Genomic DNA, 14,025 nt, shown 5'->3' with positions numbered 1-14,025 from the left:
TTTTTTAATAGCATGCCAAGGTTATTCATCCAATATGTCACTAACAGAATTCAAGAAGGAAAGCAAACATAATTGGTCAAAAATTTCATACCTCACAGACATGTGCTAGTGTGCTCAAGATAGATTTAAATTGAAACAAGAAGCATCTCATGTTGCCAAAAGTAAGTAACAAGACTCAAAATTCCTAAATGATCATGTGTTCATAACTTTAAGCCTACCAATGAAATTCAAACCAAAATCAAAGCTCAATCATATGCTTAAGAATGGCATAACAACAAAATTTGTACATTGTTTTGTTTTTCCATACCCCCAAGCTTGAATCATACATTGTCCCCAATGTATTTACAAAACTAAAGAATAAGATTAAGAGTATAGGAATACTTGAATGAGCAGATGTGGGGTGTATCATACCCCCAAACTTGCAAGCAAAAACATATGTCCTGAAAAAGAAAGTGATACTCCAACCAAATACCAATCAAGTGCACACATTGTTGTAAAAATATAATCAAAGAATGAAGCAACAATGGATAAAATAAATCTGAATGGAGATCATGTACCCTGGTGGAGTGAGGAGTCGAGCACACAGGGCCTATGCCCGATCTCATGAGGTATTTCTCAATTTAAGTCCGAGTTCTGAAGGATCTTACCTCGATCATTCATAAGTCCAATCAAGCTATTCCATCCCTTCTTCTTCTTCATCATATAGCACTCCACAAGGAAGAGGATTCCTCTTAACATCCCGAAACTTCTTCTTTCAGCTGAAAAGTCTTGTTGCTCCCCATGACGATACTCAATGTGTTTGTCCTGAACTGGTTTCATGATCAACCTCTTGTCTCTATGGGGGTTCTAAAAAACCAGGGCAACCAGGGAACTTGCCAAAAAATTGTCCACCCCAATGAAGTCCACTTCAGTAACCGCTGAATGAAATATGTTCCTTGTTGGGTTGTCATTAGGTGGTGGAGTACTTGAAGTGAGAGGCATAGGCTCCAGTGGGTTTCTCCATGAAGGGGCTTCAGATAGAGGGTCAGGAGGTGGGTCTTCAATAGTTTCTCCAATGTCATCCAAGAAGAAACATGTATTCTGATAAGGTGCATTCTGGAAGGCATTGAAGATGTTTAGTCTGATCTTCATATTCCCAAATGAGTTCGACAATTGATGCATGCATTGGCTGTGGCTAAGAAAGGTCGCCCAACAATGACAAGAATTTGCTTCTCTGGATTTGGGATAGGTTATGTGTCAAGAACTATGAAGTCAACTGGATAGTAGAACTTGTCCACCTTGATGATGACATCTTCCACAATCCCTCGGGGTTTCTTGATAGATCGGTCCGCCAATTGCAAGACAGTGCTTGTAGGTTTCAGTTCCCCTAAGCCAAGTTGCTGATACACAGAGTATGGAAGCAGATTCACACCAGCTCCTAAGTCGAGGAGAGCTCTCTCAATCTCAGTGTTTCCGATGACGCACGAAATTGTAAGCACTTCAGCGTCCTTAAATTTTGGAGGAGTGTTATGCTGAATCAGGGAGCTCACTTGCTCGGTGAGAATGACTTTCTTTGGAATGTGCTTTCGATTCTTCCTCTTCTAACTACACAAGTCTTTGAGAAATTTTGCGTAGGCTGGAATTTGCTTGATGGCATCGAGGGGTGGGATGTTGACTTTGACTTGCTGGAAGGCCTCCATCATGTCTTGTATCTTCTCTCCTTCCTTCCAGAAGTGGGAAGGTGCCTTGAGACACTCTGGGAATAGGACCCTAGGCTCATATGGTATCTCAGGAGTGGGGGCAGCAGATGAAGAAGCCCCAGTGCTTACTTGCTTACCCTTGTCCTGATGCAGATTCTGTGGGGCCTCAAGTTGCTCATCCTTCTTTTCCTTTAGAAGATTGTCAACCAGTCTTCAGCTTCACAATGTGGTTACGGCTTGAACTTGCTCCAGATGAGAAGTGCTTCCTTCTACCATGTATAGTCCCCTAGGGTTGGTCATTGGCTAACTTGGAAGCTTTCCTTCGTCCTTCTTGTTGAGGGCATTGGCAATTTGTCCGACTTGAGCTTCTAACTTGGCGATACTACCGATTCGGGCTTCTATTTTGGTGATGGACTGAGAGTGAGAATTCACTATCTGATTCATAGTCTTCATTTTGCTTATAGCTTCCAACACCGTATTTTGAAAGTCCGATGATGACGTAGGAGGTAGTGCGGTCTGAGCTTCTAACTTGGAAATTGCTTGAGTGTGCGAGTTCACCATCTGCTGTAGAGATTTCATTATCTCTTGGTGAGTTTTCAGAGTCTGATTCATCTCGCTCATAAGGTTCCATATCATCTCTTGAAAGTCAGAATCCGACCAAAGGGCTGGTGTCGCTTGATACTGCTGTTGTGGAGGCCGGTATGTGGAAGAAGGTTGATAGGGCTGCCTGTTAGATTGAGCTTGAGTGTGCAGCCCAGGAGCTTGGGCCTTCCATGAGAGGTTTGGATGATTTCTCCACCTTGGGTTATAAGTATTGGAGTACAGATCATTACCTGGTTGGGAGAATGCTGCGTTGACCTGCTCATTAGAAACATCAACATAATTTCTTGTAGTAGGGCAATCATTTATATGATGCATAGGACTAGAACAAAATGAGCATGGTTCAGGTCGTGTGTGCATGTGAGTACAATTAGGTGCAAGACCAGCAACCATCAATTGATCTAACTTCCTAGTGATAGCATTAACTACTTGGGTAACAACATTCGTAGAATATCCTACTTCAAAGAGACTGTTGGTCTTTGGTGCTTTAGGTGCGGGTGCCCTACGTCTAGTGGAAGCATGATGAACATAATTATTAGTCAAATTTTCAAACAGGGCCCATGCTTCATCCTCGCTCTTTAACATAAATGTCCCCCCACACGATGCGTCTACCATTTGTCTATGAGGCTCAATCATGCCATCATAGAAGCATTGCACAAGTTGCCATTTCGGGACAGCGTGGTGTAGGCATGATCTAAGTAGGTCCCTCAGTCTCTCCTAGGTCTCAAGGAATTGCTCTCCCTTATATTGGGAGATACTAGTGATAGCTCTCCTAATGTCATTGGTCTTTCCTATGGGAAAATACTTCTTAAGAAATTCTTGTTGCAATTCAGCCCAAGAAGTAATGGAGTTGGATGCTAAGGAATTAAACCAATGTTTGGCTTTTTCCTTGAGGGAGAAAGGAAAGAGACGCATCCTTAGAGCAACCTCAGTGAATCCAGTCACTTTAATGGTGGAACAGATTGCTAAGAATTCATTGAGAAAGTTGTAAGGATTTTCGTTGCTATGCCCTAGAAAAGATGGTAGACTTTGTATACTGCTGGGCTTAATCTCAAAGTAATGTCCGGCAGCCTGAGACATGTGGGGGAAGTGTGTGTGGTAGGGAGATAGTGATCTCTCAAAGCCACATGGTCGCCTATGGCCTCAGTGGTGTGCTCTCTTAGCAATTTAGAATTCCTTTTGGCTCTAAGTTGTCTATGAGTGTGTTTAAGGTTGGGGTCACAAGCAATTAATGGCAAAGACAAAAAATGGCAACCCAACATAAACTACAAAGGAAATCACAATAAAATAAAAACTGAAACAAAAAGTAAAAGCTCTCATACGGCCCGAAGGAGCTGGAATTTCGGTGCTGCAGTTGCTGGAATCTGGTAGGCTGGCACAGGGGTGCTCGATCGTACTTCAGGCACATGAAATGCTTCAAATTGAACCTGAGCAACTCATCTCATCTGCCTTCTCAACCAACCTTCTCACCTTCCACCCACTCTCATTTACCACATACCCAACCGATCCCACTTTCTCAGCTGACGACCTCGAACTCTGCACCATAAAACCTCTCACTCTCACCATTTGCCGGCCGCTAATATTTCTCCAACTCCCTCCGCAATCCTTCAACTTTGTCCTGCATTTCTGCAGCTCCCATCTTCTTGGAATATTGTGGTGGTTTGCTAGCAAATGGGCCTTGTTGATGAGATGATGAGAAATGGATTTTTTTTGGAAGATTGTTTACATCAAATCAAGATAGTTTTCATGCTTGATTTCAGCAAATCAATAATCATTGATCCGACTCCATTGCTTTCCTTTTTTCTCATTTTTGTTTTTGGTGTGCATGGGAGAACGCTGATCATAAGTGAGAGGGAAAAATATATGGTATGTATGCGGATGAGAATGAGTGGTCATAAATCCTTGCTCGCTTTAGACCATGAGAACGAAGATACTAAATAGGAATAAGGCAAGCTAACACGTGTCTATTTGAAGAGCTAATAAAAATGTTATTTATGCCTCGTTTGTTTTCGCATAAAGTGATTTTTTGAAAATATTTATCATATTTTTTGGTGTGACGAAAATAATAGTCAACAAAAAATATTTTGAATTTGAACGAAAAAGCAATTCGGGACTTGGTCGGGACTCCACCGGAACCTAGTCGACACACTAGTGGAACACAGTCGGGACTCATTGAGAACCAATCGGGAGCCGTTGGGATTCGGTCGGGACTCTGTAGGACCGAATCGAGCCACCGCTAGGACCTAGCGGAGACCCGGTTGAAAAAACAACCGCGACCCGATTAGGACTCGTCGGGACTTGGTCAAGACCCGTCGGGATATTGTTGTAATTTAAAGTTTAATATGAGTGAACGAAAATATATATATAAAAAAAATATTTGTGATTTTCCATACGCGCCAAACAACGAAAATATTTTCTAACGGAGAACATTTTATGTCGAAAGAAATGGAGTCTTAGTATACTGTCATACAACTGAAATATTAGATTTCTATGAACACAAGCTTTGTGTTTTGACTCCCATTAAATCAGTGGGAGGAATTGTTTTGTATTTATATTGAACCACATGTAACTCATCAGTTCTTACACGTTACAAGTACACTTATTAAGACACTAGACCTTAACAATTATCCACTACTAAAAATACCAACCCATAGAGAAACTCTAGGGTTAGACACCAAAATCCCAACTTACAAAATCCGAAATTTCTCCACACGAAACTCCAACCTGAAGCTTGACCCAAGCTTATAACTGCACAAATTACAAAAGCCCTAAAGAAATTTAGGAAATTAAGCAAAACCCCCCAAAAATCAACTCAACCTTAAGTAAAGTTAGGGTTTACCTCAAACTAATCGGTGGAAATGAGGATCTATCGCTAAGAAACATGTTCCGAGATTTCCCTTTGGAGAACTCCTCAAACCAATCCTTAAGGTTTAGGTACAAACCCTAAGAGTGAGAAGAGGAAAATTTCGTGGGAAGGAAAGAAAATGAGAGAAAATGAGTTGAAAATTGCGTTCAGCCCTATTTATAGTTAAGGCGGTCCCTGTTCTAAGTGAAAATTAGTTGAAAAAAATACATGAAACGATGTCGTTTTTGTGTTTTTTATACAAACGATGTCGTACGTAATATGATATAATCATATTACCATAAAAATGACATTGTTTTGTTTTGTTTTGTATTTTAAAAATTTTTCTTTAAATAAGCGGTTAGCAGTTACTAAAGTTACTAACCGCTAACTGACGGTTAACTGCCTAGCAGTTAACCGCCTAGGCGGCTATGGTTAGTGGTTTTAGCCAATAACTGCTAACTGTAACTGCTTTTTCACCCCCTACTGTTGACACCCTTTTGAGTAGTCGCCAAGGCTAGTGAAGACAAAGCGCTCCACCCATCATTCTGCACCATCTGACACGCGTGCCCTACCACACATGCTTCAATAAACGAGCAATCGACTAAGAGAAATATTAAGGGTACTAACTCTTTTACTAATAGAGGCTTTCTAAACTGATCTGTAGCTCATTCATTGGTACTCATTACACTTCTCTTAATTAATTGTTTTGTTTTTGTTTTTCCAATGAATGAGCTACACAACAATTTAGTAAGCTTCTGTTAGTAAAATAGTTAGTTTCCCTAGCATTTCTCATCGACTAATGCTATTTATTAGTAAACCCATATAATATAATTGATGTGGCAACTTTTAAATTTATTTTTATTACCATGTCATTTTAATTATATAACAATTATATTGTAGTTTACAATTTTTCCTTCTAATAAACCCAATTTACCTTGTGTTGACTAAATTCTCATAAATTGTGGGTCCGTCTAAAAAAAGAAAGAAAGAAATGGCCAAGGTAAAGATAGAGATCTATAAAACAAAAAACAGTACTGTTTGGTAATTTGGGTGCGAAATGGTGACAGGAAGCAAGAAAGTGTAATTTGGTCTTTTTGTGTCCAAAAATATCAACAATAAAAATAACCACTCGCAATAGGACGAATCCTTATAGAATAGGCTAAAGAGAGGGTGTCGAACCTCAATGATTGCAGCGGTTTTGTTATAAAATTCGAAAGATCAAAATTAACTTAATTAAAAAGATGTTTGATTTGGTTTGTAACTAAAGTGCATGAAATTAAAAGAGAATTAAATATAAGAGAGAGTGTAGGGTATTGACTTCACCTCTATCCGCACAACAATGGTTAATCAGATTTAATCCAGAAATTCATTCATTGCATGTTATAAATAAACAAGAAACTACCTTATTAAAGAATAGATATAATCCATCTTCGGTTGGCACGGATCGTCCACCTAGCCACTACGATGTAGTACGACCTGTCTTCCCTAGGTATGAATTATCAAATTCTATAACAGGATACATACAATCAATGAATAAGTGTAACCCATCTTCGGTTGGCACGGACTGTCTACCTAAATTACACTAACCTAGGGTGTAGTACAATCCGTCTTCCCTAGGCATGGCCTATCAAATCCTATTGATCGTATGTTAATTAAACCCATTGTATATCCTCATAATTACAGAAAACAAGAATGATTTGAGTTCAATAAAAGTAAAAGACTTTCTAAGACAAGAGAAGAATTTCACAAATAATGATTTTGAAACTAAGAGCAATTGCATTTAATATTTAAGAACGAAATCAATATGTAGCAATTCTCATAGTTATACAATCAACATGCATAAACTAAAAATTTAGAAATTAAATATAATCAAACCATTGGGCTTGGATAGGGTTACATCAAAACCCCATGAAGGGGTTTACCCGCTCATGACTCTACCAAGCTCCATTGAATTTTTGCTCTAGGAAGCATTGTGTTTTCTACAAAGTTTAGAGGCCTATTTATAGGGATTAGGAGAAGCCTAGAAACCTTAGGTTAGTCTCCCATTCAAAGTTGGAGAGTGAAAACCAAATCCAAGGTGAAAAAGGACTGTTACCGTATTTTGGACGTGATAAGCGCTAAAATATTCATATTTTCAGCCCTTATCTTACATGTTTTAATCCTTTGGTTTTAGTTAATTAGATCATTTTACTTCCTTTTGGTGTTTTTGTTGTTTTTACAGGCTTTTAGAAGAAAGTGACGTAAAACTGGGTGATTTAGACTAAAAAAGAGAACACAGGAAAATTGGAGTTCCCTGGTACTGCGATCAATCGCAGAGTATTTGCGATCGAGCGCAATACCAGAGGAGATGCTGAACAAGCCAAGCCAGAAGCGATCGAGCGCAGGCAGAAGAGGCATCGAATGCAGACGTGCGATCGAGCGTACACGGGCTACGATCGAGCGCACCCATGTGCAGGAGGCATTCCAAGTGGCGGCTACAATGTACCTATTTCCATAATAGGGTTTTTCCAACTCCAAATTGTAATAGGGTTGAAACCTGCGAAAACCCTAGGTTTTACTACTTTTCCAAGGACTTCTAAAGCCGATAAATAGACTCTTAGACCTTTAGAATAAGGGGGCTTGGAGGAATAGATGGATAGGAGATCTCAAGTTCAAGTCTCGGGTTTATTCTTTTCCTTGCTTTTATTTTACAAAGATGTTTAACACAAATTCTATGTGTAGCTAATTTACTTAGTAGGCCTAGATTGAAGCCCTAGTTATGTTTAGTTAATATTTCAATATTGGCGCCTTTGCGATGGTTATGTTATGTTATTTAACTTGGTTAATTCCTGCTTTCATGAATTCCTCATATGTGTGTACCTGATCAACCTATGCATGTGGTATGGACTAGTTAATTAAATCAATTTGGATGATCGAGTCCTGGGTTTAATGTTAGTAACAAAAGAAATTCACACCGGGTTCTTGGGTTAATCAACATGGGGAACCGGGAGTAGACACCCATGCCCTAGGCCTCATGTGTTCGCCGATTTCCACAGATTCATGCTTTCTTAAAGAACAACTTAGTAGACACCCATGCTAAATCATTTAAGAAAGAAAAGAATTAGAGTAGACACCCATGCTTAATTCGGTGCTTAGGGAAATCAATAGCCTAATGAGTAGACACCCACACCTTTAGGTTGTCAAGCATTAAATATACATAACATGATCAAAGCATTGGCATATTGTTATATTAGATAGATATAATTAGTGGTGGATATCAAAGCCCTACCTTTTTATCATTATCACTTTAACAATCACTCTCTGTTTTTACGTAAGGAATTTATTTTTAAACATAAATTCAGCAATCCTCATGGGAATGATCCTGTACTTGCACCCTATATTACCATGTTGACCTTGTGCACTTGCAGGTAAAACGTACAATAATTTACCTATTAATTTAGGTATATTTTTGCACAACAAGTTTTTGGCGCCGTTGCCGAGGATTGCGGCGAATTTTGTTTAAATTTATCTTCCTTCAGTTTTGATAGTTTAACTTTCAATTTTAATTTAGTATTAGCAAAAATCAAATCAAAAAGAATTTTTTTTCATTCACTTTTCTGTTTCTGTTACAGGTTGCGGATTGGCATTCTGTGATTGTGATCAATCGTCAGCCAAGTACGATTGAGCGTAGTACGATCGAACGCACCAACCTGCGATCGAGCACAGTTCCAGAGAGCATCCGGACCAGGCAGTGCTGAAACTGCCAAGTTCATGCAAGGCTGTCGATCTCAAGCCTCAACAGTTTTTTCCCTCGATACTGAAATTGAGCGGACAATTCGACAATGACCTTGAGACAAAGAAGGAGAAGAAGAAGTTGAAATGGAAGACATGCAAGAAAATCCAATTGGGCCAAGACCCTTCGAAGGAAATCCACCACGAGTGGGGAGACCGATGAAGCAAGCATACGTGCCAACAAACCTCCATCAACCCTCATGCACAGCATATCAACCAGAGGTGGATGGCAGTTATTATATTTCTCCCCAAATTCTCAATGCACTAACCCACTTCAGAGGCACAGCTACTAAGGATCCCAACTTGCATCTAAAAGAATTCTTCGACTTATGCAAGTTGCAGAATGGTCAAGGCCTAACTCCCGAGAGACTCAGGTTAGTTCTTTTTCCTTTTCCTTGAAAGATAATGCTAAACTGTGGTACAATTCCTTGCCTGCAGAATCCATTCATACTTGGGAAGAATTGACCACCAAATTTCTGAAGAGATTTTTCCCAGCCCAAAAGACAAAGCAACTTAAAAGGGAACTTCAAATGTTCCAACAACGAGATGGGGATTTGTTCTTTGAAACCTGGGATCATTTCAATTCCTTACTCCTTAAGTGTCCACATCACAACATCCCTCAAGATGAGCAAGTGAAAATCTTCTATGAAGGCTTAGATGATACTAATAGAGGGATGATTGATATAGCTTGTGGAGGTATGCTGATGGAGAAGAGCAGTGAGGAAGCCATAGAGATCTTTGAAGGGTTGAGTGAACATACTCAACAATTCCCATCCAGAAGGAGGAAAGATGTAAGGAGCAAACGCAAGAGTGACGAAAATAGCGATATGAAAAATCAGGTATCTGCTGTGGAACAGAAGTTGGATATGGTTGTCAAAGCTATGACTGCTCAGAAAATTTCACCTCTGCAACAGGACACACCAGCTCAAAAGCAAGAAAGGGATGATCTGAAGGATCTTGTACGACAACTGGTGACCTCACAACAGTAGTTTATGGCTGATCACAAACAAGCCATACAAAAACTAGAAGTACGAATGGGTCAAATGGCAAAGGAGCTAAGTGAGAGGAACCAGGAAGAATTTTCAGCTCAAACATTACCCGATCAGGGGGATCATCAGCAGCTGGAAGTAGTCACAGTTCTCAGAAATGGCAAGGTAATTGGGACTGAAGAGGCACCTCAAGAAATTCCAGAAGGACCATCCATTTCTAATAAGGAAAAGGTAAATGCACCACCCTTCCCTCAAAGGCTAGTCAAACCCAAGAAAGAAGAACAATTCAGGGATATCTTTGAAACTTTGAGGAAAATATAAATCAACATTCCTTTATTAGAAGCAATTAAACAAATTCCTTCATATGCTAAATTTTTAAAAGATTGTTGAACTAACAAAAGGAAGTTTCAGGAGTATGAGACAGTGGCCCTAACAGAAGAGGTAAGTGCAGTTCTGTTAAGAAAATTACCACCAAAACTGACAGATCCAGGTAGTTTTACCATTCCTTGCAGGATAGGAGACCATTCCTTTGAAAAGGCGCTACTGGACTTAGGAGCAGGAGTGAATTTGCTGCCTTACATGGTGTATGAAAAGCTGGGATTGGGGGAGATTCAACCAACCTCTATCACCTTACAATTGGCAGACAGAAGCATCAAAAGACCAAGAGGTATACTGGAGAATGTATTGGTAACGGTAGGTACATTTATTTTACCTGCTGACTTTATTGTATTGGATATGGAAGAATCCCCCATGCCATCACCTTTATCAATTAGCTTAGGAAGACCCTTTATGAGAACTGCCGATACTACAATAGGGGTGAAAAAGGGTATTGTGAGCATGAAGGTAAACGGTGAAACAATAGAGTTCAAAATATTCGATGCATTAAAATTACCTCAAGAAGAATTAGATTGCTTTGATGTTTGTATGATCCACGATGTGGGTAAGACAGTCTTGCAGGACCAATACAAAGATCCATTGGAAGCCATCCTCACCCATAGTTTCACAAGGCAGGACATTGAGCAAAAATCTGAAGATGTTACTAAAAATCTCATCGAAACAGTGCATCACCTTGAAGCTTCTCCCAAATACCCAAGTAAGTATAATCCTCCATTCGAGATTCTTGAACCTACTAATTCGTTCCTTGTTCCCTCTATTGTACAGGCACCCAAGCTGGAATTGAAGCAATTGCCCGAGCACTTAAAATATGCATACCTGGGAGAAAACAAGACACTACCAGTCATCATAGCTGCAAATCTAAGTTGTGGGGAAGAAGAAAAGCTGCTGAGAATTCTTAGAGAACATAAGACCGCCTTGGGGTGGACCATTGCTGACATAAAAGGAATAAGCCCAGCTAAGTGCATGCATCAAATTTTCCTTGAAGACGAAGCAAAGCCAACCAGGGATGCGCAAAGAAGACTCAACCCACACATGAAGGAGGTAGTAAAGGTAGAAGTATTGAAATTATTAGATGTAGGCATCATCTACCCCATCTCAAACAGTAAATGGGTGAGTCCAGTCCAAGTAGTTCCCAAGAAGAGTAGGATCACCGTGGTGAAGAATGACGATGATGAGCTGATACCTACAAGAGTAACCACTGGATGGAGGGTATGCATTGATTACAGAAAGCTGAACAAGGTAACAAGAAAAGACCATTTTCCATTACCCTTCATTGATCAAATGCTAGAGCGGTTAGCTGGCCATAGCCACTATTGTTTCTTGGATGGGTACAATGGCTATAATCAGATTGCAATAGCACCAGAAGATCAGGAGAAGACCACCTTCACATGTCCTTTTGGCACATTCGCTTACAGAAGGATGCCATTTGGCTTATGCAATGCCCCAGCCACATTTCAAAGATGCATGATGAGTATTTTTTTAGATATGGTGGAGAAAACCATTGAGGTATTTATGGATGACTTCAGCGTTTTTGGGTCTAGTTTCGACGAATGCCTCCACCATTTAAAGAATGTTCTCAAGAGGTGTGAAGAATGCAACCTAGTGCTCAATTGGGAAAAATGCCACTTCATGGTTCAACAAGGCATTGTATTGGGTCATGCTATTTCAAGCAAGGGCATTGAAGTGGATAAGGCTAAGATAGATATCATCTCCAAACTTCCCCCACCTCTAACAGTAAAGGGGGTGAGGAGTTTCCTTGGACATGCTGGGTTCTATAGGAGGTTTATTAAGGATTTCTCCAAGATCTCTAGACCCCTCTGCACATTGCTAGGGAAGGAAGCTAAGTTTGAATGGACCAAAGAATGCATGACTGCTTTCAACACACTGAAAAAGCTACTCACTTCTGCACCAATAATGCGAGCACCTGATTGGAGTCTCCCTTTTGAGCTCATGTGTGACGCTAGTGACTTTGCCTTGGGAGCTGTCTTGGGTCAAAGAATCAATAAGGTACCTCATGCAATATATTATGCTTCTAGAACATTGAATGAAGCACAGTTAAATTATTCTACCACTGAGAAAGAATTATTAGCTGTCATATTTGCTTTGGAGAAGTTTCGATCATACCTAATTGGCTCTAAAGTCATTGTATTAACTGATCATGTTGCCTTGAGATATTTGTTTGCCAAGAAGGATCCAAAGCCAAGACTAATCAGATGGGTATTATTACTGCAAGAATTTGATCTCGAGATCAAAGATAAGAAGGGCAGTGAGAATGTGGTTGCAGATCATTTATCCCGACTACTCCATGAGGAAGAAGAAGAAAAACTTCCGTTAAGTGAAAAATTTCCAGATGAACAGTTATTTGCGATCGAGGTCCAAGTTCCATGGTATGCAGATATTGTAAATTACATAACTGCCAAGGTTTTTCCTCCAGGTATGTCCAGTCAAGAAAAAAAGAGGTTGATATCCATATCTAGACATTACCATTGGGATGATCCCTATCTGTTCAAATTTTGTCCGGATCAAATCATTAGAAGATGTGTCTCAGAAGAAGAGCATTTGAGCATTCTGCAGCATTGTCATCAATTTGCATGTGGAGGACACTTTGGGGCCAAGAGAACAGCACTTAAGGTATTACAATCTAGTTTCTATTGGCCTAATGTGTTTAAAGATACCTTTTTGTTTTGCAGCTCTTGTGATAGATGCCAGAGAACCGGCAACAATTCCTCCAGACACCAGATGCCACTGCAAAATATTCAAGTGGTAGAGATCTTCGATGTATGGGGTATTGACTTCATGGGACCATTTCCTAACTCGAGAACCGGCAAGAATATATTGACTTCTTTATATTCTTGTAGGTGTGGATTATGTGTCTAAATGGGTCGAGGCTGTCCCCTCAAAGACCAATGATCACAAAGTGGTTGTGAAGTTTTTGCAGGATAACATCTTTGCTAGGTTTGGAACACCAAGGGCAATAATAAGTGATGGTGGTAGCCACTTCAACAATTATGCTTTTTCAGCTTTGATCAAGAAGTACGGGATCACCCATAAGGTTGGCACTCCGTACCATCCTCAAACCAGTGGTCAAGTGGAGATCAGTAACCGAGAAATCAAAAGCATACTAGAAAGGACAGTGAACCCCAGCAGGAAGGATTGGTCTCTACGCCTGAATGATGCACTATGGGCCTATAGAACTGCATACAAGACGCCTATCGGTATGTCCCCATATCGATTGGTTTTTGGGAAAGCTTGTCATTTACCAGTAGAGTTGGAGCACAAAGCATATTGGGCCATTAAGAAAGTCAACTTCGACATGCACCAAGCCGGTAACAAGAGGAAATTACAACTGAATGAACTAGAGGAATTGCGGCATGATGCTTATGAGAATGCAAAACTCTACAAGGAAAGAACCAAGGCATACCATGACAAACTACTCCTCAAGAAAGAATTTCATGAAGGCCAAAAGGTGTTAATCTATAATTCCAGATTGAGACTATTCCCTGGAAAACTTAAGTCAAGATGGTTTGGTCCCTGTATGATCACTAAAGTATTTCCTCATGGAGCTGTGGAGGTCTATAGTCCACAAAAATGTCAATCATTCAAGGTGAATGGACACAGAGTGAAGCCATACATTGAAAAGGATTTCGCACCACAAGATCAAGATTTGGCATCACAAGATTTGGAACTCCAGGATGTCCAATATGTAGCTCCACCATTTGGAACATCCACTTCTGGACCACATTGA

The 14,025-nt window shown here is 40.0% G+C and overlaps 1 protein-coding gene across 1 annotated transcript; it reads left to right on the top strand.

Annotated features, from left to right (window-relative positions):
- The first annotated feature begins 13,056 nt into the window (after positions 1-13,056).
- On the top strand, positions 13,057-14,025 carry LOC148584492 (uncharacterized). The gene is made up of 2 exons (XM_088518478.1): positions 13,057-13,065; positions 13,219-14,025. The coding sequence occupies exons 1-2, from the start codon at positions 13,057-13,059 to the stop codon at positions 14,023-14,025; spliced, it is 816 nt and encodes a 271-aa protein (XP_088374604.1).

This window comes from Corylus avellana, chromosome 7, assembly GCF_965113065.1.
Source record: "Corylus avellana chromosome 7, dhCorAvel1.hap1.2, whole genome shotgun sequence".
NCBI classification, from domain to species: Eukaryota; Viridiplantae; Streptophyta; class Magnoliopsida; order Fagales; family Betulaceae; genus Corylus; species Corylus avellana.
This window is presented reverse-complemented; position numbering and strand designations above follow the sequence as displayed.